This window comes from Ailuropoda melanoleuca, chromosome 18 (assembly GCF_002007445.2).
Source record: "Ailuropoda melanoleuca isolate Jingjing chromosome 18, ASM200744v2, whole genome shotgun sequence".
NCBI lineage: Eukaryota > Metazoa > Chordata > Mammalia > Carnivora > Ursidae > Ailuropoda > Ailuropoda melanoleuca.
In genome coordinates this window covers 11728321-11752369 of record NC_048235.1, presented here as the reverse complement: position 1 = coordinate 11752369, position 24049 = coordinate 11728321, and the positions used below count along the sequence as shown (strand labels likewise).

The window sequence follows — 24049 nt, the reverse complement described above, 5'->3', positions numbered from 1 at the left end:
GAGGCTTCGCTCCCACGTCCACAGGGTCTGACGATGATGCTTCGCGTACAGATCTAGCATCATGTTGCTGTAATCGGGTCTCCGTGTGGCTCTGTGCCAAGGCCAGATCTCTGACTACATTCGGCTCTTACTGTCTGGCATCCAAGGCACATACAAACCAGCACTCGTTACCGCAATGGCAACGTGGCCGTGGTTCCACTCTACTCTGGAAACAGTCTGCAGCGTATCGAGGACCCCCAGAGCGTGGATTTTCTATAGCAAGACAGAAGCTTTTGGACGGTGATAGCCTGGACATACCAAAATCTACACTGACTATTGGACTGTTAAACATTAAATGGGAAAATCTGAATTTTCCATGACCATGTCTTAGTTAGAACTTTCCAAATGGACAGCTGCAGCTGGTCAGTTATACCCACATAAGCAGGCACACCACTTCCGCACCGACATCCACACCTACATGTATGTGCATACATAACACGCGTGTATATTTCTGTAAACTCTGGGATAAGACTAATCTGCGCATTCTGTCATTGACGTTAACCAAGCCCCATGAAAAGACACTCTTCAGGCTTAAACTTTTCCAATTAGCAGTCCAAGGGGAGTATCGTAATGTCCATGGAAAGGTGTGGAAAGGTAAAGGTATAAACCAAAAAGAAGTCCATAGAGTGAACTAGGTGAGGTAAGGTTGGAGGCAAAAAAGGCCCCAGACAGACGAGTCACAGAAAATGAGAAAGGGCAGAGCCCTGGATGGCAACCCGGAGATCTTAATGTTCTGGTTCCGTCCTTGCAGGTCCAATGGCAGTGGGGAAAGCCCCTGCCGTGCCGCAGCAGAATCTGGTGTGTAAGGCATGTGTGCGTGTGCCCGTGTGTGTGTGTGTGTGTGTGTGGGTTCACTGCGGGGAGGAGCCTGGGACTCAAGGAGCCCCATTTCCATACCTGATAGGGTCTAGAGGCAGTGTGACTGGGCTTCGGCCCCTCTGATGATGACTGTCCATCTGTGACGTGCTCGGATGAGAGCCTGACTGAATTCTGGCCTGACTGAATTCTGCCTGGCCAGCTTAAGGCTTTCGGGGCTTCCGGTCTCCCCTGTGGAAATGCCTGCTTGTTAGTCCCTGCCTTATGTGAATTTTGTGAAACTCCACAAGGTTAGGTTTGCAGAATGCTTTGCGGACCTTGAAAAGAAGCCGCTAGCTAGTATTACAAATATCTATTTTAAAGCCTGTAGGAAGATCTGATATCAAATGAACTCAATGCTCAACTGGCAGAATCCAGTTCTTCTGCTTACCTTTGCACAAAATTTTTGATGCCTTAGGATGCGGTTTTGCACGATTTAAATGGCTTCCTATGGTTCTTGAACGTATTTCTCTGATTGTGATTTATAAGAAAAAAAAAAAACCAAACCCAACGACCTCTGAATGCTTAGGTTTGCCCTCTTTTCTCCTTCCGTAGGCTACTCCAGCCTGCGCCCAGTGTGTCGGACTGCCTGTGTAGTTTCCATGGACTGTGTGGCCCACAGGACTGCCCCATCTGTTTGCATTTTACTTTGCGTTCATTTTAATTTGTAATTCAATTCTTTATTGCCTTCCTTAACCACCCCTGCTCTCTGCAGTGCTGCCTCTGGTTAGGGCATGAGCAATCTGGACTACAGGCCTGCTCCGACCGTGTGGGTATTAAAGGGAACCGGGCAAAGAGCAGCCTGGGGCCCCTTCTTCCCACTGCCTGCACCCTGCCACCCCGCTCTTCCTGTGGTTCGTGGATACGGCTACGCAACACCAAAGCGTGCAGGTGACAATCCCGTGGTGTCATTCCTTTAGCCACTGTGTGCGCCAACATACCCATATGCCACCGTATGGAAACATCTGGAAGCATTGGGAGACTGAACATTTGGGTCCAAGGTTCAATTTTTCTTTTTATCCAGGCAAACGCTGGGTGCAATGCCTTTCTTGTGTCCTCAGACCGGGCAATGAGGAAAGAATTAGCATGTGGCTGTGTTTCCACCCACATTCCTAACATGAGCCAAGGTCTCAACCGTTCTGACTGTTTCCAGACACCAGTCATTGTTATTGAGTATGTAAAATTTCCAAAGATACTAACAGATCTTTTGTTTCCTCTCTTCTTCCCATGCACACCCAAACTTTCTCCTTCGGGTATAATCAACAAAGTGCAGAAGTCAAGGGACATTTCCATTCTAGGACACAGTCCTACTTAACTGTACCTTTATGAAATTATGGCAACGTTTCAACCCTTTCCCCCTTTTTGACAATCATAAAGGACCAGCCTTGTTCCATGTCCCAGTGGCCTTTTAATAAATAGTTTCAATATAAAAAATATCAATCTAAATTGAATAGTTCATCTAAGATGAAAAACCTTAGATCAGATCATTACTGTACCTCCAGCTATATAAGAATGAATCCAAATGTTATGTTTGGAGAAGAGATCACCATGAAGTACTTTGTGATATATAGCATTTCTTTTAAGTAAGCATGGAAAACCCCATTTTCAAAGATCATGTCCAGCATGACTGTGAAGAAATCACAGTGTCCCTTTGATATGGGGGGTAGCGATCATCTTCCCTCTAGAATGCTTGAAAAACTAAGGTGTAAAGATGTTAAACAATGTCTTTATGTTTAAAGACATCAAGCATCATCAGATTATATTCACGTATCCGGAATGTTACGGAGGGAAGTGAGGAAGGGCTGGCTCATTACCCACTATGCTCGGTGACAACGTCACGACTCCCCTGTGTCCCTGCTGGAACATGGGTTGGCTGCAGACTGTTTTGTGTGTCTCCGCATGTCAGCCAGCGCTAATGGCATTGTACCATCCCACTCCAGGCTGTGCCGCTCGCTTCGAGGGAGAATAGCCCATCACACAAACGTGACTCGCAGAATAAAATTCCAGTATGCCATCGTATTCATGTATGCATTTAAACACATTTTTGGCTTTCAAATTTTGAGATTTTCTTTTTTAAGATATTCACTAATTTTTTTTTCCTTTAAGCATCTGAATTCTGGGCAAGTATAGAAGATACATCTTTCTTTTTAGAATGCCATAGCAGTTTTTTTGTGACTGATGAAAGGCTGGTTCCCAAGTCCTGCACTGACAAAAAACGAGGAATATTTACCAAACATAAGAGAAAAACAAGCAATTTTTATGCCTGTGTCTCTTTCTCTCTCTCTCTCTTTCTCTCTCTCTCTCTTTTTTTAACTTAGCCACAAACAAGTGAGCTCTGGAAACGTCTAATCTTTATTTTGCAATGTTTTCCCACATCTCTCAAAATTTTATTTGCTTGTGATTTCTGGCTGTATTTCCCTTTCCCATTAAAACATTTCAGAGAAAATGCCTTCCATGTTGCTAGTTCCTTGTTAATTTTCCTTTTCTACTCTTTGCTTTAAAAAACTTTTTAAGCTACAGTACCTGGCATTCTATCTTTTATAGCTACGTCATCTGTTTAGAGTTAGGTTTGTGTCTAGCAGACAAACATTTGCAAGGATGTGCTATTCATAGAGCTTCTCGCTTGGATCTAGATGCAGTGAGATAATCCCTATTATGAGGCTGGCTTTTCCTCATTCATTCACTGAGTAAATATTTGAGTGCCCACTCTGTGTCTGGCACCTCACTGAACTTAGGCAAACACCTTAAAAATGAAAAGAAGTTTCTGCCAGGAAATAACGACAGGTGAGAGGGAATGTTCTCTGTTCCAGGAAAGGGTGGGATGCAAAGGAATAGCTCCCTAAGCTGATCCCGTGTGCCTCGCGGGCCTTCGCTCCTTCCCCCTTCACTTCTCTTCCCTGTTTTGGCAGACTCCGGTGCAGTCCTGCAACCAGGTTTTCGTATCCTCACTCTCTCCCTCGAATTTCTCCCGTAGAACCACAGAGGAATGAAATTAGCAGTCAGAGCTGGCACATCCAATCTTATCTTGAAAGTAAGAAACCCTCCCTTGTGATCCTGGCATTGTCTCTACGAGAGCAATCACACACAGCGGCTGGAAATCTCCTCCCAGCGGGGCTGAACAGGCCAGTGTAAACCGCGCATTCTCTGAAACAACTTGCCGAGGCACTGCGGTCCCGCTATTTAGAAGAAACGAACACCCACGCCTGTGTGCTCTCGTCTTTTCTTCCCCCAAAGTGAGGTCTCTGCTTCGTTTTGAACCAGGCTGAGAACCAGAGATGCAAGATAGGATTTCCTCTACTCTTCCTGATTCCTTTCTATGCCTAGAAAAGCCATGTTACAAAGAAACAGAGGACATGCTAGACACAGCCTGTCTCGAGGAAGAGAAGGCAGCATATTATGCAGTTGGTTTCTGGGCAAAGCACGTCCCATACTCTTCCCTTGTTTTCCTAACTAGGGTGCTAAAGGGCCCTTTCCTATCTACCCGCGGTGCGGGTGTAAATGCCTAACGTATGCCCGTGTGGTAGAGATCCTCCGGGTTCGGGTTAGGGAACATGTAATCATGCCTTGTCTTTGTAAGGTACTGTCACATGGTCTCATTTGATTCTGTCACAATTGTGTGACATGGGGGCAGGGCAGGTGAACTGTATTTATCCATTATCTGTATCCAGTGCATCTCTCTACGTTGTCTATGCTAGGAACTGTGTGTCTATGACCTAGGCGATGTCTGTATTATAATGTCGTAATGTATATATTACCTACATCATACTATATTACTTATATCCTGTATGGAGTACCATGATGTACGTAAGGAAAACGAGGGTTCAGAGATGTTATGATTTTCCCACAAGGTTTATCATCAGCAAAGCGTGGAGGCTGATCTGGAACGTGTGTGTTCGGCATCCTAGGCACTGCAGTCTCTCTGGCGTGAGGGATGAGAAGCACAAATGTGGGCAGCATCTTTGCATCTTTTGGTGAAGGAGGCCCTGTGTCTAAGGGCGGGTGTGACTCTGTGTGTGCGCACGCGCATGTGTCCTTGTACTATCATGCCGCTTATGGCGAGAGCTGGGCAAGAGAAAGCCTGTGAGCTTGCTTCCAGTCCGCAATGGCTCAAGGAAGCAGGGGTCCTGGGAAGAAGCAGTAGGTGGGGGCAGCTGCCACTGATGTCTAGATTCAGTGGAGGGACAGGCGGGGAGCTGGTTTCCTCTCCTGTCACTTTACCTTCAACTCTACTGCTGCTCTTCCTGCTAGCGTTCTCTTGCTTTTTCTCCTCACTTCTCTCTCCGAACAAGCCCCTCTCCCGCGTCCCCTGGCTGCCGCCTGCCACAACTCCTGAGCCAGGTGGCTCGGAGCTAGGGCATCCTGGCTCCCACAGCCCGGGGCATGGGAGGTGGGAGCACACAGCACTGGTTCCAGAAGGTCATGGGTATTTAGAGTCCCAAACACCTGCCTTGAAATGGAAGTGAAATCAGAATGTAACCTGTAAGCTGGATACAGGCTGTATTTGATCCACTGATCCTTTATTCCTTTATTTCTAGTTCTTGGAAGCAGCCAGAGACAATATGTATTAGCTGATTCTTACCCTGAAGGACTGTCGAGGTAAATCATGTTGGCCTCTTATAATAATAATAATTTAACCATTTTCAGTGCAGGAAAAAGAACATTAATGGTATGCTCTGTGTTTTGTCCGCTGTCCTTGATTTCAAGTCCTTTTTTTTTTTTTAAATGGCAAGGGGAGGTCATTTTAGGAATAGCTGTCTCCATTTATCTGATGAACTAAAATCTGTTTGCTAGTAGAAAGAATGAATCAGGTTCCGTTTATAGTGGTCTGAAGGTGGTTTCGTGTAACCTGTATTTTAGTACCTAATCTATGTTGTCTCTATCAAATAGGTGTCATAAATCACAGCTTGCTTTCTCAATATATTTGGCCCACAATCTGAGAAGGAGGAAAAAAAAAACACACCCAACAAGGTAATGCGGAGAACATTTTGCAAAGATCAATTACACCAGCATCATCAGAAATATCATTGCATTTCTCATAAAGACAATATAAATCAATAGTGAGGAGGCAGCAGTGAGGTTCTGCCACTGATATTCCTCCATGAGTCCAAACTATACTCTAAAAATATTGAGAATGCAAAGAAAGAATCTGCCTTTCAATGGCCAGCCCATCTCTTCATGACTTGGAAAACTTTCAGTGTTTAAGCTCACTCTTACCCTCATCCCCACATTAGGAAGCCATCACTCCTGTGTGGGTAAAGGAAAAGCCTAAGATGATCACAATCATATTAGGAAAACAACAATGGACCGAGGCCCAAGCTCTCTGGGACTGTGCTCCATGCAATTTCCTGATGTCTCAGGGAAGCACTGATTTTTAACCACAGATACATTGAGAAAAAGCTTTTCTCCAACAGTTGGCTTTTATTACGAACGATCAAATGGCTTGACGGCTGGCTATACCTCGTGCTGGCAGGGACAGCGCCGCCCCGAGTGTGGCTCTGTGCGGACGAGGACCAGGAGGGGAGGAGCGCTGGGCCCCCCTCGGGGGACGGCCGGGCAGCGGCACCTGCTCCCTGACGCGTGCTTACCCGAAGCTTTCGCCCGAAGACGTTGACTTTTCCTTGGGCTTGCTCTTTTCGGAATCTCCACTCGACCAAATTTTGACCGTTTTCCCCAGGAAGACTCATGTTTCTCTTGGCGACTGTCGGATTTGCCGTGCCGGCCAGAACGTGCGGCTCGGTCTGGTAGTGGGAATCCAGGCCGCTGGCGTAGATGATTCTAAGGGAGCCATCGTAACCGATCTGGTAGCTGTTTCTTAACTGATCTGAAACACAGGGAGCCGAAAACAGGGGCTACAAACATGAAGTAAACACTGCGTAGGTCGTGCAGCTAGAAGTGATACACATTTCTAAAATGCTGACCGAACTCCACGTATCGGGAAACGAAGAGTACTTAATGATGTCCTTTTAGAACCTATCACAACAACTCTGATTTCTGGCCATTTTGTGCTGTTAACAGAACGGGCTGACTAGCAAAGGCAGGCTTCAGAGGAATTTATAATCTTTTGCTACTTTAGATTTCTTTTTCTCATTTGCCTGGTGGAATAAATGAGGGGTCAGTCTCCACGGATGTGCAGGGAAGCTTCTGCCAAGAGCCACGCATGCCTTCCCCCGGGAGGCTGGTGTGTCACTGCTCTCACGGCCAGGGTCTTGGGAGACGCCCCTCCCCCACACCCATCCCTCCCTCGTCTATTCAACATCTTTTGGAAAGACTTCATATCCGTACGTTGTATACCAAAAAGATAAGATGATATTGCCCTGAAACTGACTTTTAAAAAAGTGATCTACGTTCTATTTTGTACAAACCCCCCTCCTGCATTATAGGCTACTGCCCCTACGTAAAATTTTTGAATGATTTTGGACCATTTGGGGAAGAAAGAAATTCAAGCAATAGTCATTTTAGACGACTGCAGAGCTTGCTTGAGAGAACTGGTAAAAACAATGAGTCAAAGAAGTTTAACTCAGATTTGGCAATTATTCTTAGAGCTATGACCTCACAATTGCAACTGTCATGGTAAACAGGCTTTTCCAAAGCCTTTATGTCAAAAAGGAATATGGCAGAAGGGTCCATCATGAATATACTGGTATATACGCCTATGGACTGAATGGAAAAAAAGAAGTCCAGATATTACATAGATGGGCATGCAGAATTTGGTATCGAATTTCCAGGGATCACATATATGGGGACTGAAATGCAGCATCTCGTCCGGACTCAGAATGGGCTCTGTCTCAACTGACTGGACTTCCACGGCCAGGAAGAGGACCCACTCCCCGAAACGGCAGCAGATGACTCCGCAAGGGTCTGAGGACGCACGTGGAGAGCTGCAGTGAAGGTGCTTTCCAAAGCCGGAGTATGTATCAGGTGATCTGAGATACGTGGCTATCACGGAATGAACACTACCTGTGGACACGGGGCTGTTTCACCAACATCTCTAGGGGTTTATGATTTCACCTTCCCTTTTCTGGCTCATCTTAGAAAATGGGGCCACCACATTTTATGGGGGTTCTAGTGGCATTTAAGTTTCTCCATTTCAAATGATGCTTTCGTGTTTACCTTGAACCATGGTGTAGAAGGAGTCGATGGAGGACAGATTTGACGTGATGCTGACATCCTCTTCACGGCTGGATGACTCGATGTCCACGGTGATGGCCTTGTCCATGTCCCCATGCAGGTTTGTGACCACTCCCGTCGGAAACGTAACGTTTGTCAGACGACCTTCGCTGTCATAGCTACACAAAAGAGGCACCGACTCGGCGTTAAAGAACGAATGGCAGGTTCTCCTTACTCATAAATACCAGGGGCGCAATATCAGCTGCAGAAGTTGGGAAGGATATTTGTCTTTGTGCGTGAGCCACACAGAGTGAGGACTTCAAACATGCTTTGCAGTAATCGAAAGCCTGGTTTAACACAGAAAAACCTCACCGCCAGAGCAAGAGTGGCCAGAAGAGCGCCCCTCCTCAGCATCTCCTTCTCTGAAGGGTGACCCAAACGCCCTGCACATCTGATTTGCTGTTTCAAAGGGAACATGTTTACTGATATTAAATTCCTTAGTCTTCGCCATCTTTTCTACAAAGTAGATTTAATTCACTGTTATATCAGTTTTTAAGTTTTACTAACTTACGCAGTGCCATAGGAATATATGAAACTTTGCAAAACGGTATGTATACATTGTATACGGTATGTAAAAATATTCTTGTAGTATCTTGTGACATCTTCAACAAATTAATAAAATAAAGTCATTTAAAGACCTTCTTTTTTTTTTTTAAAGATTTTATTTATTTATTTGACAGAGATAGACAGCCAGTGAGAGAGGGAACACAAGCAGGGGGAGTGGGAGAGGAAGAAGCAGGCTCCCAGCGGAGGAGCCTGATGTGGGGCTCGATCCCAGAACGCCGGGATCACGCCCTGAGCTGAAGGCAGACGCCCCATGAGCCACCCAGGAGCCCCTAAAGACCTTCTTATTCCCCAGTGTTGAATACTTCATAATGGTAAATTGGGACTTAAATGTTGGCAGGGATGGTGAGACGCTATCTCGTCTGGACTGACGTTGTAGGAATGGATGAGCTCTTGAATGATAATTTATCATGTTTACTGAAATGCGATGTACTAGTTCCTGCATTTAATGATTAGTTGCTTTTCAATTATACACTTACTTTTTTAGCATGTAAATAGAGGAGGAACATATAATTAAAACGTTAGGATGTGTTTTTAAAAGCTGTCCTATAATCATAAATATGCATCATAGATATAACATTTTAGTAGAGAACTGATTTTTGGGTGACTTTTCTATTTGTGGTGGCACCAGAGAAAATTTCAAAAGTGACAGTATGGTTTGAAGAAAGAAAAAAACAGATCACAAATTCCAGACGGCACACGAGGCACTGCCTTGGGACAACAGCACAGGTGAGCCTGTGTTTCAGCTTGATACCGAGGCTAGTTCGTTAAGAAAAGGTCTAAGCGAGATGAAGACTTGCACCATGTCCTCCTTACAATAAGCCCAGATGCAGAACAGTGGACAAAGGGTCTTCTTAGTGAAAGAAGTTCCCAGGGCAGGGGGAAAAAGGTGCGGAGGATCCCAATGATAGGCGTAAATATGGGGCAACAGGGAATAAGGGGTAGAAAAAAGGACTTAAATGATACTTTGCAATACAAGGAGAGGGTGTAGAGGGTAAAAAAGGTAGTTTTGGCAACTGTGGTTAGTCCCGAAGGAGAAGATTCTAGGTAATGAAGGCAGAGAAGATTCAGCAAGGGTAGTGCCATGGTAGAGACAGGAAGGAAGGAAGGAGGAGGAGAGAGACGGTATCTGCTCGGGGACCAGTGAGGAGGTGATCCCATTAGTCCCGGGGGGACAGCATCAGTCAGATCCAGGGTCTGACTGACCTGATCTGACAGTCTGCCATGCTGCTTACTTAGCCAGCGGCACTCGTGGGCACTCAGGACAGGCAAGCAAGCGAGGGAGAAGCCGAGAGAAAGGAAATGCGCCATTAAGTGTAATCATTGGACCCATAAAAGGCAGAGCTGAAATAAAAAAAGCAGAGTCCTTCCCCTCCCCACCAGCCCAAATGCCCCTAGCCAATGAAGACATCAATGAAAGCAATCTAATATGGATTATCTGTCATTGCTTTTTAGAAGACATTACCACTCTTGAAGAAACAAACGAGGCATAGCTTTGCGTATGCAGGATTATTGACAAAACCAGCTTCAGGCCCAACCTCCACCTGGACACACATGTGGCATCTCTCTACATTGCTCACAGGCAACTGTGTTTTGAAGCAATGAACATCCTTCCGAATGCTCCTACAGAGAAGATAGTTCAGTCCTGTGTTCTCCCCCAGCCCCCTCCCATTTTACAGATGGAAAAAGGAAAACACGATGTGCTCAGGCTAGTGGATCGGGCTCTCCCGGCATCCAGTGATGGGGCCATAGTGGGGCTTCCGTGCGCCGGACCCCAGGTCCGCAATCGTTCTGTAAATCCCAGAGCCTGATGCTTTCTATTGAGGAAGCCACCGGCAAGCACCTTGCGGATTCATTCTTGCTGCCGTCACTCACCTGCCCTTTTTGACCCGTTTGCTCGTTTATGTTTTCCAGCTTCATTCAATCTAAGCAGGAACGTCACCTTTCTGCTGCAGAAGCATTTCTCCAACCTTTGCCTCTGCTCTTTCATTGGCTTCACCCCCCACTCCGCGTCCTGCCCGGCAGGAGTCTTGAAATTGGGCCTTTAGAGCAGGGGCTGGGGTGACATGAAAGGCGCGGGCAGGCCGAGGTGCTTCCACGAGGCAGGTCAGGACGGGTGCTACGGTGGAAGGGCCCTCAGAGGTGCGGCCTAACCAGTCCCCTCACAGGTCAGGCAGCCAGCGCTTCCCAGACTCGCGAACTGTATCAACCAGGGGGAAAAAATCAGGGACTGACAGAGCATTTTTGTCTAAAGAAGTAATACCTGTTATCTCCATCCTTTCATAAAGAAAGGCCACTGAAGCGAACCAAAGGTAGAAAGGACCTCACTTTGGGCTAAGAGGCTGCTGTTTAAAAGGAGTAAGCAAAGTGTGGCGAAAAAATTCTCCACGTCGTTTATGTTTTTCATTTCAGCGTGGATCCGTGAAAACTCTTCCCACAGATCAGCACCCATGTCGGGAGAAAGGAAAACAAGATGGATGAGAGACCTTAACATTACCAGGGCTCTCTGGAGAAGGGACTGAGAGAAGATAAATGGTCAAGGATGACTTTTCAGAAACGGCAGGTGAATCCTTTACCTCGTCAAGAGAAGAGAAACAACGCACAAGCAGACGTCCAGCTGTCCTCAGAAATGCTCCCACCCTCTGTACTGTAAGAGGCCTTCCCATCAAACATTTGCCTCGGGACATAGTCTCTGCTTTTGTGTGACTCCGTGGCTCGAGTTAATGCTGCTTGGCCTTGGTGGTGAACCAGCCCTGCCCAGCTTGTGTATCTTTTCTTTTATTAGCCTTTTGAATTTACAATGCCATAGGCTCTAGGGAATTTGAATAGAACATCAACTTCATGCTCTCCATTCCACTCATCTGGTCTCGGCCTCATAGCTTCAAATTCGTACCACAGCACATTCTTTTTGCTCCCGACTGACCCTCTGCACAAAGGACTCTCACTGGAAAAAGACAACCTCCCTCGGGCCCTTCATGACCTTCTGCTCTTTCACTGATGGGACGCCCTTATTTGATGTTTATCTATTTGTCCGTCTTTAATTTTGATTGCATTTTTGCCTAGACTTGCTGTTTTTAGCCTTTGTGGTATATTTTTAAATCTCTTTTTAAGTTTCCTAAGCAGCGGGATTATTGATCAAGGCCCCGGAGAGTCAGAGCCTCAGCCCTCGTCAGTTGAAATGCTGGATTCAATTTCATCCTGACGTGAAATTTCCTCTCTCTCCCTTGTAGACGGAGGTTCCCACTCTCCATTTTCCCTTCCCAGTCTCACAGATACCTCCGTTCCCAGTCCCACGGCCGCTCGCGGTAAACGCGTGTCTCCTTGCCCCCCCATATTCGCGGATAGCAGATTAATCTTCCGAAACACCAATATCCTAGTACTTCCCTGCTTACACATCTTCTGCGGCTCCTCCACTGAGGGAAAAATCACCTGAATCAGAATGTTACCAACACCAAGTCAACAGACTATTGATATTGCAAGTTTATTCAAGCAGAGACAATGTGCCGTTCTTGAAAACTTGCTTTAAAACTCAACAACAGGATTATCTGTTGTCTTCCGTGTTTTCCCATACAATGGCCTCTCTCATCAAATACTATGTTTTTTAAAATTATCTCCTGCTTTTGAGAAAAAGCTGTGTAAATTAGAGTAATTAGAGAAGCAAGTAGACCAGAGAAGAGAAGGCATGATCACTCTGGAGAGGCGGGGCTGTTTTCAGGAGCGGTTCACTCTTTACCCCTTATGTTCGCTCATGATTCAGCCTGAGACTGAGCTGGTCTTTCTCAAAGATGAGCCAAACTTACATATTTACTCATAGAATGTTGGCGATGCCCCCTCCCAAACCTTTATTCTCTTCCCCTATAGGAGAGTGAAGCTAAAAATGTATGTTTTTTTTTTTTTTAAGATTTTTTATTTATTTATTCGACAGAGATAGAGAGAGCCAGCGAGAGAGGGAACACAAGCAGGGGGAGTGGGAGAGGAAGAAGCAGGCTCATAGCCGAGGAGCCTGATGTGGGGCTCGATCCCGTAACGCTGGGATCACGCCCTGAGCCGAAGGCCGACGCTTAACCGCTGTGCCACCCAGGCGCCCCTAAAAATGTATGTTTTATATGGACTGGTCTCTCCGGCCCAAAGGCGGCCTGCTCTGAGAAGGTTAGGACAGCAGGAGCTGTTGGCTTGAGGACATTGGGGATAAATGTTTCAGTTAAGTCTGAGTGAAGACTGGCCCTTCCCCGCCTTCCCCGGGGCCATCCCAGGACAAGCCTACTGTGGGGGCTGCTTCGTGAGGACACAGTAAGGATGCCTATGAAGGAGACTTACCTAACCTGCCTTGCTCCCCACTGTCCCTTAGGTTCACATTTCCTTCCATAGCTTAATAGCCAGCACTGCCCCCCCCCCAACAAAAATCTCCCCTTAATCTCGCCATCTGTTAGGGCAATATTCCCCACACAACGCTCATGTGGCACATCTTATCCGTTGCTTCAGTGAGGTAGGGCAAAATCACTAGCCTCTCAGAGCAAAAACGTGTGCCCACGTCATGCCTCGAGCCTCACTCCTGAGGAAGGGCGTGCACAACAGCAGAAACAGCAGAACGGAGCCTGATTTAAACCTCTGATGGTGGGCTGGCTGGGAACCCTAACAACAGCACTGTGATTTGTAACACTAATATCCAAAGAATTTACATGGACCCATTCTAGAAATGAATCTGAGGTTGAGGCATTTTAACAATTATCTCAGAGACAAGCCGTAAATTGTTTGAGTTCAGTAGCAATAGTATCAGTAAGAAATCCGCACAAATCAGGTTCTGGAGAGGAAATGTAAAATGCTTCCATCACCCAGGAAAGTAGAGCAATCAAGCAACTCCTAAATCATGAGTCCATCTGGCACGGGGTCGCCTGCTACCTACACATTACCCAAAACGACAGGGAGAATGCAGAAGAAGAAAGACAAAGGATTAATTTACATGCTTTTGGTCCGAGCGCTGAGATGATCTCGAGATGAGCGGGGTGAGAACTGCACGGGCCGGGGAGGTGCCTAACACCGATTCACATTTCTTTGTTGCCGAGCTGTATCCCAGTCACAGGTCTTTGCTGTTGGGGGCAAATTCGGCCCAGCGCTTTGCTCCATGAAACCAGAAAAGGCAGTAGTCTGAAGTCAAGCCACTTGGTGACCTTTCCTTCCTCACCTCTCTGGTCCAGCCCTCTCTGTGAACATGGAGCCCAGTATAGACGGTCACAGACAGGACATGTTATTCAGACATCAAATCCAAGAAAAGGGACCCAATGCCTCTTTCCTCACACAGTTACGATGACCATATCAGGGAGTCGTGACGAGGAGATAATTCATCTGCCTCAAGACGAAGGCATCCAAGTCAGGATGTTCCAGAATTAGTTCCCTTGGGGTTTGAAAGATTCTGGATTGACCATCATTAAGAGAAGGATCATATTTAAGTCCCTTTTCTTTAAAAAACAAAACAAAACTCTGTTTATTGACTGAGGAAGGCTGAGAATGAGCAGAACTCATTTGCTTAGAGAACAGGCGTCAGCTTGCTAGAGAGCTGATGTCAAGGGGAATTTGGGCTTCAAAGAATCCGTAAGACAGAACTGCACATGCCCTCCTCGTCCCAGATCTACTCCATGGGGCCGAGAAGTGCTCAGAGGACAAAGCCACGCTTCTCTTTTGTCTTCCTCTTTGTGTTTTGGCCCTTGTTCTGCCAAATACAGACACCCACCCGGGAAAGGGCATTGCCTTGCGTGAGGACAAGGAGACTCAGGGTCAGTTGGAAAAGCTGAAAAAAAAGTAGGGAGCCCATTTGGAAAGATAAAATTTAATTATTAATATAAGTTGATATTACTAACACCAGCATAACATATAAGACACTAGGTCTGACAAAAATGTGTCTTAACTGTTTTGGCAAAGGAGGTCTGGTAACTGCTGAAATGGCGTTGTTGTTGTTGTTTTTTGGAATAAGCCTTGAGGGGAACTCTGAAAAGTTGGGGAGAAATGTTGGAATCAAAGATGTTTTAAAATAGGAAGGGGATTTTGATCATTAAGAAGCCTTTCATGTCACAGGTGAGGGCACACTTTTTTTTTTTTTAAGATTTTATTTATTTATTCGACAGAGATAGAGACAGCCAGCGAGAGAGGGAACACAAGCAGGGGGAGTGGGAGAAGAAGAAGCAGGCTCATAGCAGAGGAGCCTGATGTGGGGCTCGATCCCATAACGCCGGGATCACGCCCTGAGCCGAAGGCAGACACTTAACCGCTGTGCCACCCAGGCGCCCTGAGGGCACACTTTGATGGGGTGCTGTGACTTGCCCAAGGTCACACCGTTTGGAGGAATTGACCAAATCAGTCACTCGGGAAGCCAGAGTTTTCATTTCCAGGTCTCATGCCTTTTTCCAGGCAGCCTGGTGTCTCCCAGGTTGTGACCGGGCATTTTGGTCCACACGCTAGATTGCACTAACCTCAAATTCATAGTTTCCAAAGCAGAACTCAGGGCTTGCCTACAACCCAGTGTCCTCAGCGGGGGGATGCTCTCTCCCTCTCCACTAGCCTTCAGTCACCAAGTTCTAGTCATTTCCGGAATCACGATGGGTCGGCCTCTTTCCCGGTACCTTCAGTGCCCAGCCCGAGAGTTCAGGCCTCCCCTCCTGAACTGGACCTACGCTCTCCTACCCGACAGCCCCACCCTCGCTTGTAGCCTCTCCTTTCTACGGGAAAGCCGTCCTCCTGTTGTCACCAGACTGACCACATTGCTTCCCAGTTAGACTCCTTTATAAGAGCCCTGTCTGCCCAGGACAGCCCAGCACACACGTCAATACAAGCCCGACCCGAGCAGGATGGCCACCTTCCCAGGTCCCACCCTCCTCCTTCCCCACACATGTGTTATGCTCGGGCCGTATGTTCCTTCCAGAAGCTGCCATCCTGCCTCCCGAGTACAGGCTTTCTCTGGCCTAGAACACGCTAGCTCTTCTTGCTAGCCTTTATTCATCATCCTTAAGACGAAGCTTCAAAATTACCCACGTTGGGCATGGTTCCTCGCCTCGTGCCTGTCCCCAGTCCCAACCTGACAGAGATGGTCCTCCTTCCTATTCTCACAGCGCGTCTAACACTCTACCTCTGCGCTCATCATTGTCACGACTGCTTACTTCTCTGTCTCCCTCCGTGGACTCTGAGCTCCTCGCTAGGAACCAACGCGCCTTTTCACTCTGCACACTCTGCATCTAACATGAGTATCCAGCACCCGATACGTTCTTCCTGAATGAACAGTGTGCTGAGTGAGTAAATGAATGCCAGCTAGTCAGTGGGAAAATGGGAAGTGCTTGATGTCCCAAGGGCAAGCACAAAATTCCCAGCTCATCGATGCCTAGGAGGGTTGAAATAAATTCATAATTTGTCAATCAGTGTGCCTCTGCGATGTCACACGTAACGACTTTCCTTTTCTTTGGAGACTTTCATCTTCTTTTAGGTGCCACAACCGCTTTTGGACACCTCCCTTGGGGCTGGTGTTGCTTGGACCAGCCCCAGGTGGGACTGACTAACCTTGCCTGTGGGAACCTCCCTGTTAAGGAGAAGGAAGCATCCTTTACAAATTAAGTTAAAAAAGCAGAACTCTTCATTAAATTAATAAGGCATCAGCGAGCTAATCTTTTTTTTTAAGATTTTAATTATTTATCTGAGAGAAGAGAGAGCACTAGAGAGAGAGATAGAGCACCTATGAGTGGGGGGCAGAGGGAGAGGGAGAAGCAGACTCCCTGCTGATTAGGGAGCCTGATGGGGGGCTCGATCCCAGCACCCTGGGATCATGACCTGAGCTGAAGGCAGCTGATTAACGGACTGAGCCCCCCAGGTGCCCCTGAGGGAGCTCACCTTGAACTGCACGTGCACATACAGGTAAGTACGTGAAGATAAGCTGCGGGGTGCTCCCTCTCTCACGAGCTCTAAATCACAAACACCCACTGCCTAAACTCGTTCCTCTGGGACCTAACGGTCCAGGATTCAGTCTTCCTGACTAGGTCCTGGTTCACACGGGAGTCGTGTGATGCTTCCAGATACTTGGCCATTTTGTTTCCCGGGATTAGAACACTCTCGCCATCTTTCTTTTGTTACTTCGACTCTAACCATCCAGTTTAAAAACCACATCTGCGAGTAAAGAACTTTCTTCCATTCCCTCTGGGCAGCCTTTGCTTGCCTTTACTACAACTTGGTTCCTTTTTTCCCTTCCTAGTGCTGGAAATAGAAAGAAGTCTTTCTTCTAGCTGATGCTTGCCTTCTATTCACTAAGTACTTAAAAATTTATTAACTTCTCCTTTAGATAGACTATAAGTTTTTTCAGCTTTTGCTTTTTATATACTGCTTTTCATTACAAAGCTCAGAGATGGGAAAATCTGAGTTTATATAAAAGACTTAAATTCTTAAAACAGGTTTAAACTGAACAAAACCCAGCTTTTAGCCAGAGATACAATGTGGTATTTCTTTACATTAACATTTTTCCCAGAAGTTTAATTTTTTAATATTTATTTATTTGGGGAGGTGTCTTACTTTACGAACCGCAGATATACCAAACTTTGGGATGAACCAAGGTCTGGGAAATGTGTTCTGAAGTGTGTGCATGTGCATGTGTGAGGTAGGGTAGCGATGGATGGGAGGGATGTGAAGTGAGGAGTTGGGGTGATCTGAAGCATGTGGATGGTACCCCCAATCATCTTATCGTCTTCACAGACTGCCCCCACCCCGGAGAGAGTTCTCCCCGGGAGCCCTGCATCTGCAGCCTCTAGACATTCTGAAAGCCCACCAGGACCCGAGAATACAGGCAAGGGGCTCTCTGGGAGGCAGAGAAACTAGGGTAGCCAGGGGTGAGGGCTGCTGCTGAAGCTGGACCAGTCGGAGCCGGAGATACCGGACAGTCTCTGGAAAATACCTCACTGTGGATCTGCAGTTCTGTGATTAGTAAAAAACAACAAGTTCCCTTTCACTGGTTGTCAGTGTGCAATTTCTTGTCCTGTTGTCCAACCATCCTTTAAAATGGTTGGTGTACATAACTCAGTCTTAGAGGAAATCACTGGATCATCACTGTGTCAGAGGGCAGCTGTGGACATACACACATAGGCGGCTGTCAGATTTAGACAGTTACATAACTAAAGAGGAAACCCAACACTTCTGGAAGCTGCATTTACTCTTGCCCCATTATGGAGCAATTAAGCACATCCAGAACATTAATGCTAAATGGAACACACAGAAAGGGTTAATGTAGCCTTGCAACTATCGAAACCCTGCAGATCACACTGAGAAAACCTAAGAAAGTTTCTATTACATTATATACCGAGATACACTGAGAAAATCTGACTGTTTTTATTTTTGTTGGAATTTTTCCAAGTACTATGAATAACATACAAATATCCTATTTCCCTTTCTGTTTTCAAACCTGGACAGAACTAACTATATCTTAAAACTAGACTGTAGATGAAAATTGGATTAAATCGAGTATTAACAAAAGCATTGCTTTCATAGAGCTCATGTTAATGTTCGAAATGTATAGCAGTCACTTTATTCAACTGCCTGTACTTTTTTTTTTTTTTACTGATGTCCCTGGGAATACACATTCTGTTTAAAAATTTAAAGCAAAATTATTAAACAAACAAAATAGCAAATGCAGAAATCAACTGTAGTGTTTTCCCATGATTTTAAGTGATCTGATAACATTTCTTAAAAATTATTCTCCATGTCTTAAATGTTTCCTTCCATGAACAAAGCAAGCAGAGAACAGATAGAAGGTTAGCAGAGGGGAGGCGGGTGGGGGGATGGGGGAGCCAGGTGATGGGGACTGAGGAGGGCACTTGTCATGATAAGCCCCGCGTGTTGTATGGAAGTGTTGAATCACCGCACTGTGCACCTGAAAGGGACATTAGACGGTATGCTAACTACCTGGAATGAAAACAAAACCTTAAAAAAAAAAAAAAGAAAGAAAAAGAAAGAAGAAAATAAAGGGGGGGGCTAGTACCATTTTTGGATACATATTTATAAAATGGGCTTTGTTTTTAACGGAGTTTCTGGCAGAAACAGCACGGCAACGTGGCTTCCGGGCTGGAGTGCTCAGGCTTGGATGTCAGCTGCCCATCAAAGGAAAGGCGACTCTGTCCATTCTGTCCTGTGGCAGTCGCCTCTCCACTTCTCTGACATCACAAGCTCCTGTGGTAACACACACGAGGAGGACACACCATGGCACGGATGTCAGGCTGCTCAGACAGGATTCTGCGTCAATGAGCATGGACACATCTTTTCTAATTGGAGTAACTGTCACTGAGTTTTCCGAATCACCTGTGCTTTCTGGGCACTACTTTGAGTCTGTAAATCCAGGCCCTCTGTACCCTGCCTGTCCTTCCTCCTCTGAGATCCCTCTTTGATACCTTCCCAGAGTCTCAGAACTAATGTCAGTGGCAGTCACGGGTTTGCCATGGGCGCAACGTTAAGTTCATTATCAAGAAATGGTTCAGAAGCTCATTCCGAAACTGCTAAGCTTGGACGAGGGGCGATAAAGCACCCGAATGAGAAGCTAGAGACCCATATATACCTACATAAATGTGTAAAAGCTGAAACTCATTTATTTACTCGGTACATCTGAATATAGTTCACGAAAGATCACAGAGTCAGCTCCACAAATACAAGGCTCTAAATACCCGGAGTCCCAAGATAGAAAAGCTGCCCCAGCCTGCTGGTGTATCTCTACGTATCACTGAGAACTCAGAGCATTAAAAAAACCCAAAAAACAAAAAACTGTTGTCTTCTTTAACCAGACAGAAGAGCATTAGAAAGCTATGCCCAGTTTGTCTTTTCTGGGGGTGAGCAAGCAGAGAACTGTGAAATGCCATTTACTATTCAATCATTTATTCTATCGCCCCCCTCAATACACCGGATTTGCTTTTGTGTGCATTCGAGTGTAAGAACTGTGGTTTTGCTTTGGGTCTGAATATTTCAAATAAGACATTTTTAGCAGGTGAGATCTTTTTGACCACCCCGGAATTATTCTAGTTAAGGAATCGTAACATGTGATCATTGTCTTTAAATGGTGTGAAGACCAGCATGAAACAGTCCCTAATACTAAGGGAAGGGAGTAACGAGGCTTATCACAGTGTCCTCACACAAGGGGGCCCCATTAGCTAGTTGGACATCCTTTGTACCGCGTGGCAAGTCAATGGAAGAGGAGATCTTGGACGAGATGGCTTATTCAATCAGCAGTACAGAGGTACTCAGTTCATGAAACAGATCAGTCTACCTCCGCGATTTCAAAGCTGAGTTACAAACCCTCGGCTGCCCTACTGTCGTCTTCCTAACATTCCATTCAGAAGCACGTCTAAGAATATTGGCCGCTTCTCTAGCAAGTCACAATAGGGACATAATCATGACAAGTAACAAGGAGAGAACTGCTGCAAGGAGCACACACTATCTCTAGTTTCTGAAATGGAAACTATCCGTGTACCCTAAAAAATCACCCTATTTTACTGGTGACTGATAAGAATCTCAATTTGGGACCCAGGTTTTCTCCTCCTAGAATCATCCTTTCTCATCGCAGGTACAACGTATTTCAGGGGCATCTGTTTGGGGCACCTTCTCGGTCTCCACTCCAAGCTGACTCCTTAACACCAATATTTCAGAAGAGAGTGCCATCAAGGCGAAGTCATTTGTTCATGAATTATTTTACTAATACACCCACGGAGGAAGTCCTGATTTTATAAAAATGAAACTGAGTAAACATGTAATACTGGGTAAATATATTTAAAAATATCAGCAACAAAGAATGAAAATTGCTAATATTTTCAGCATCGACTCTTGGTGCGGAGAAGTCCCAGCTACCTCAGAAAGCAAGTGAGCAACACTTGCAGGGGCTCCTTCCATGGAGCCTGGGCGAGAGCCAGCTCGGGGTTCTACCAGGCTCTTCCGTATCAACAAATATTCTCTTGTCTACATCATTGGTCCTCTCTCCATTCCTTTGACCAACCAATAGTGACTGGAAGAGTTCTGTACGCACTGCACCATTCCAGGAGTTGTGGGAGCCACAAAGATAATTAGTTTGCAGTTTATAAAGTGCTTTCACATCAGTACTGTGGCACGTTACTGGTAAACTAAAGTCTGTACTGAGAAAAAAGTAATACAATTAAAACACACAAGGTAAGTAATTGAGCTAATTCTCTTTTAAAATTTCTTTGGTAGAAACTACAGCAACTGTACTTTTATCAGTAGGCAAATTGATTGATTCTGGGTCTTCTGCCATCTGTTTCTGTCCTAGAAAGCTTTTAATCTCAAGGCTTTTACCATATTAGGCTAGGGAGAAAGCCAGACATGGACAAGTGGGACCTTGGGCCAAAAGTTTTTTGTTTTTTGGGTTTTTTAAATTTATTTGACAGAGCACAAGCAGGGGGAGCTGCAGGCTGAGGGAGAGGGAGAAGCAGGTTCCCTGCTGAGCAGGGAGCCTGATGTGGGGCTCCATCCCAGGACCCTGGGATCATGACCTGAGCCCAAGGCAGACGCTTAACGATTGAGCCACCCAGGTGCCCCTGGGCCGAAAAGTTTAATTTCTTCTTGCAAAAGAGGAATTTGCGCAGAAAGAAGAGTATAAAGCCTGTATCAGCTCTAGGGATTGGGGTCCTGAAAGTCACAGAAAACAGGTGTTTTTCAGGTGGGAATGGTGATTTCCCCCCGTCAAACCACCCCCCCCCAATTTCCTTGTGGTTTTCATAGAACTCTGACCGTTGTCAAACCTCCCGTATCCCTTCTTTATGAAATCACCAAATATCCTTCTAAGGTCTAACTTAGACACGGGATATTGCACAGATATGAAGGGGAATGTGACAGATATTTCTAGCATTCCGGGAGTGCGCCGGCTCACCCATGATGGCAAACACCAAGGAAGTCTGGCAGGGAATTCAGACTCCCCTGCTGCCCCACCCCCAGCACCTTCACCCAGTCACGTGTCCAAGTCAGGAGGGAGTAAGCGGAAACTCTCATCAAAACGACCATGGGTAGAGACAGGGGTTAAGCTTGCCCATCTACAGCGGCAAAGTGATGCAGACAAAACGTGCTGCTCTGTTCAACAGAGAGGGCTACGGAGGGGCTGCCGGAAAATGGCATTCCCCTCCCTTCTTTCGTGTGCTGACTTTTGAATGTGTTTTAAAGTTTCTGAAGCTTAGATAGAAGAGGTTGGCCCTTGCTCTTTCACAGCCAAAGTATTAAAATGTATGGAAAGGAAAAGAAAAGATCACTTGTTATTCAGACATGGTGATTCTGAGTTACTTGGGTTAAGTGCCCTATTTTCGTTCTCACTGTAATCTACTGTTTTGCAAAATGCAGAAATGTTTCGTAAACATTTTTTAGTCATGTCTTTTGCTGCAGACATCTAGAGAACAAGTGATAAAAACGTGGTTTTTTTAAAAAGCAATATTTGTTAATTTTATTAGAAAAATGATTTTTCAAGCACGGGTTTATTAAACCACTATATTCTTAAATAATGACCCAAATACGCGAGTGTATTTATATGTATAAATACACACAGGTTTACATTTGGAAAAATATTTAAATAATGGTTTTGGTAACAGTTGCCTTTACTTAGCTTATTTAGATATGACTTAATAGTTATACTTCAAATATGATGTGCAATGAATTTGTATTGGTGAAGCTATGATTGTGATGTATTTAAGTTAATTACAAACTTTATTCTTTAAAACGATGTTTGCCCCTTATAGTCACGAGATTGGCTTGCCAACTCAATCTCTGCTTTTGCTGCTGTGCTGATTCTGAACTAAGTTTGGGGCTCTTGGAGAGTGTGTGCTACTGGAGAAATAGCTCTTTTTTGTGCACCACACTTTTAAAAAAAGGTCAAAATCCTAAATTTGTTTATACCAGTCCAGATCAACGCTACCGAAGGAGTATATCCCTTTCTCTAATTTTCCCAACTTGATTAAAATTCATTTGTAGGTCACAAGTAAACCACTCCATCTGCTGCAAGAAGTTCATGTGTCAGCAGTAACCCACACGATAAACTTCTATGCAGTGTCAATTCCCAGGAACAAGTAAGGACACATTCAAAAGTGGCCCACAGAGCAGAGCTTGAGTCCTAGACTGTACTAAAAACTTATTGTTCTATATTTTTCCTCCCTGCTTTTAACTAAACTGAAACCCTACCAATGCCACCATCATTTCCTGAAGGTCTTATAATCAGAGCAGCTCTCCTGCCCAGTCTCATCTGATGGTAGCACTTTTCCTATATTCTTTTTTTGCCTCTTTGGCAATATAGCCTGCTATCACTTTGAAAATGGTGCAAAGGAAGTGCTTTCCATTAACTTCCAATTTATTCCTTTCCTATTGCGATCCTAAAATGAGCAAAAGGAATGCTAAGAACAGAATTTTAATGTAATTCAATTGAAAAGGTTTGTTCCTCTGACAAAATCATGCTGCTGGGTAACATTCATTTTATTAAAAGGGAATCTGTCAAAAAAGAAAAGCAATTCAAGCTACAGGAGAACTCAGCTTTATGTATAAGATCCATTCCAGAAAAGTTGTACGGAAAATACTTGTCTATTGGATCATTTTTCCCTACTGACTTTTATTCTACTTTAGAGGTGTGCTCCTACAGAAAATTCTCCTGCTTCAGTATATCATTGTAAAAATCACACCGAGGGACTCAATATTCATTTCAAGGACTATTTTGCATTTGTCAACATGCCATCTCCGTACATCTAATTTCCCCTTATGGTTTGTGTGATGTTAGTGAAGTGAACAGTAATCGAAAACGATTTTATATATGCGTTCACTGCAAAGTACATATCCCATAAAACATACAATGGCTGATTCTCATTTCATTCTGATTGACCTCACAGAATGTGACTGTCCCAACAGCCCACTGCCTGGGCCACTACTCACATATTTAGCAGAAGACTATCCCGGCAGCAGGAACCTCATACTTCTTCACACATCGTCCACAGCAACCAGCACTTGCTGATTTGCATTTAGCGGAAAGGTCCTTTTAAGTGCAGTTTAGATTCTCCCATAACTGATTATAAAAAGTTAAGGCCTTCTATTGGATAAGAATGACCTCTGTAGCGTTGGTAGAAATAGCCAAATTCACTGTGAATGTTTTTAAAGGTCCTCTCCAGCGACAGCTTTATCACAGCGGCAAACGGAAGCCCAAAGCATTTATACCTAAGACCAAAGTTGTAGCATATTTCTCCAAATGTGTGCTGCTAATAGATCGGGTCTGTAGGAAGCAAAATGTTAACCCTTAAGCAGAGGGAGACTGACCGGGAGGCGAATGACATGGAAGCTCAGAACTTCTCATTGGGTGGGTTCCTTCTTTTGTCTAATTTTGTCTTCCTTTTCAGAGAGAGAGGGATCCCCAAATTATAGAAGCTCCAGGTCCCCCCAAACCTGGATC

At 45.3% G+C, this 24049-nt stretch overlaps 1 protein-coding gene across 6 annotated transcripts in view; it reads right to left on the bottom strand.

Annotated features, from left to right (window-relative positions):
• Positions 1 to 24049, bottom strand: part of TENM3 (teneurin transmembrane protein 3) — a 605330-nt gene that overhangs the window by 14341 nt on the left and 566940 nt on the right. For all 6 annotated transcript variants that reach the window (XM_034647497.1, XM_034647494.1, XM_034647495.1 and 3 more), the window contains 2 exons: positions 8005 to 8180; positions 6480 to 6715 (listed from right to left, as the gene is read on the bottom strand). In XM_034647497.1, the coding sequence (XP_034503388.1) occupies positions 6480 to 6715; positions 8005 to 8180 (412 nt within the window). The remainder of the gene's footprint in view (positions 1 to 6479; positions 6716 to 8004; positions 8181 to 24049) is intronic.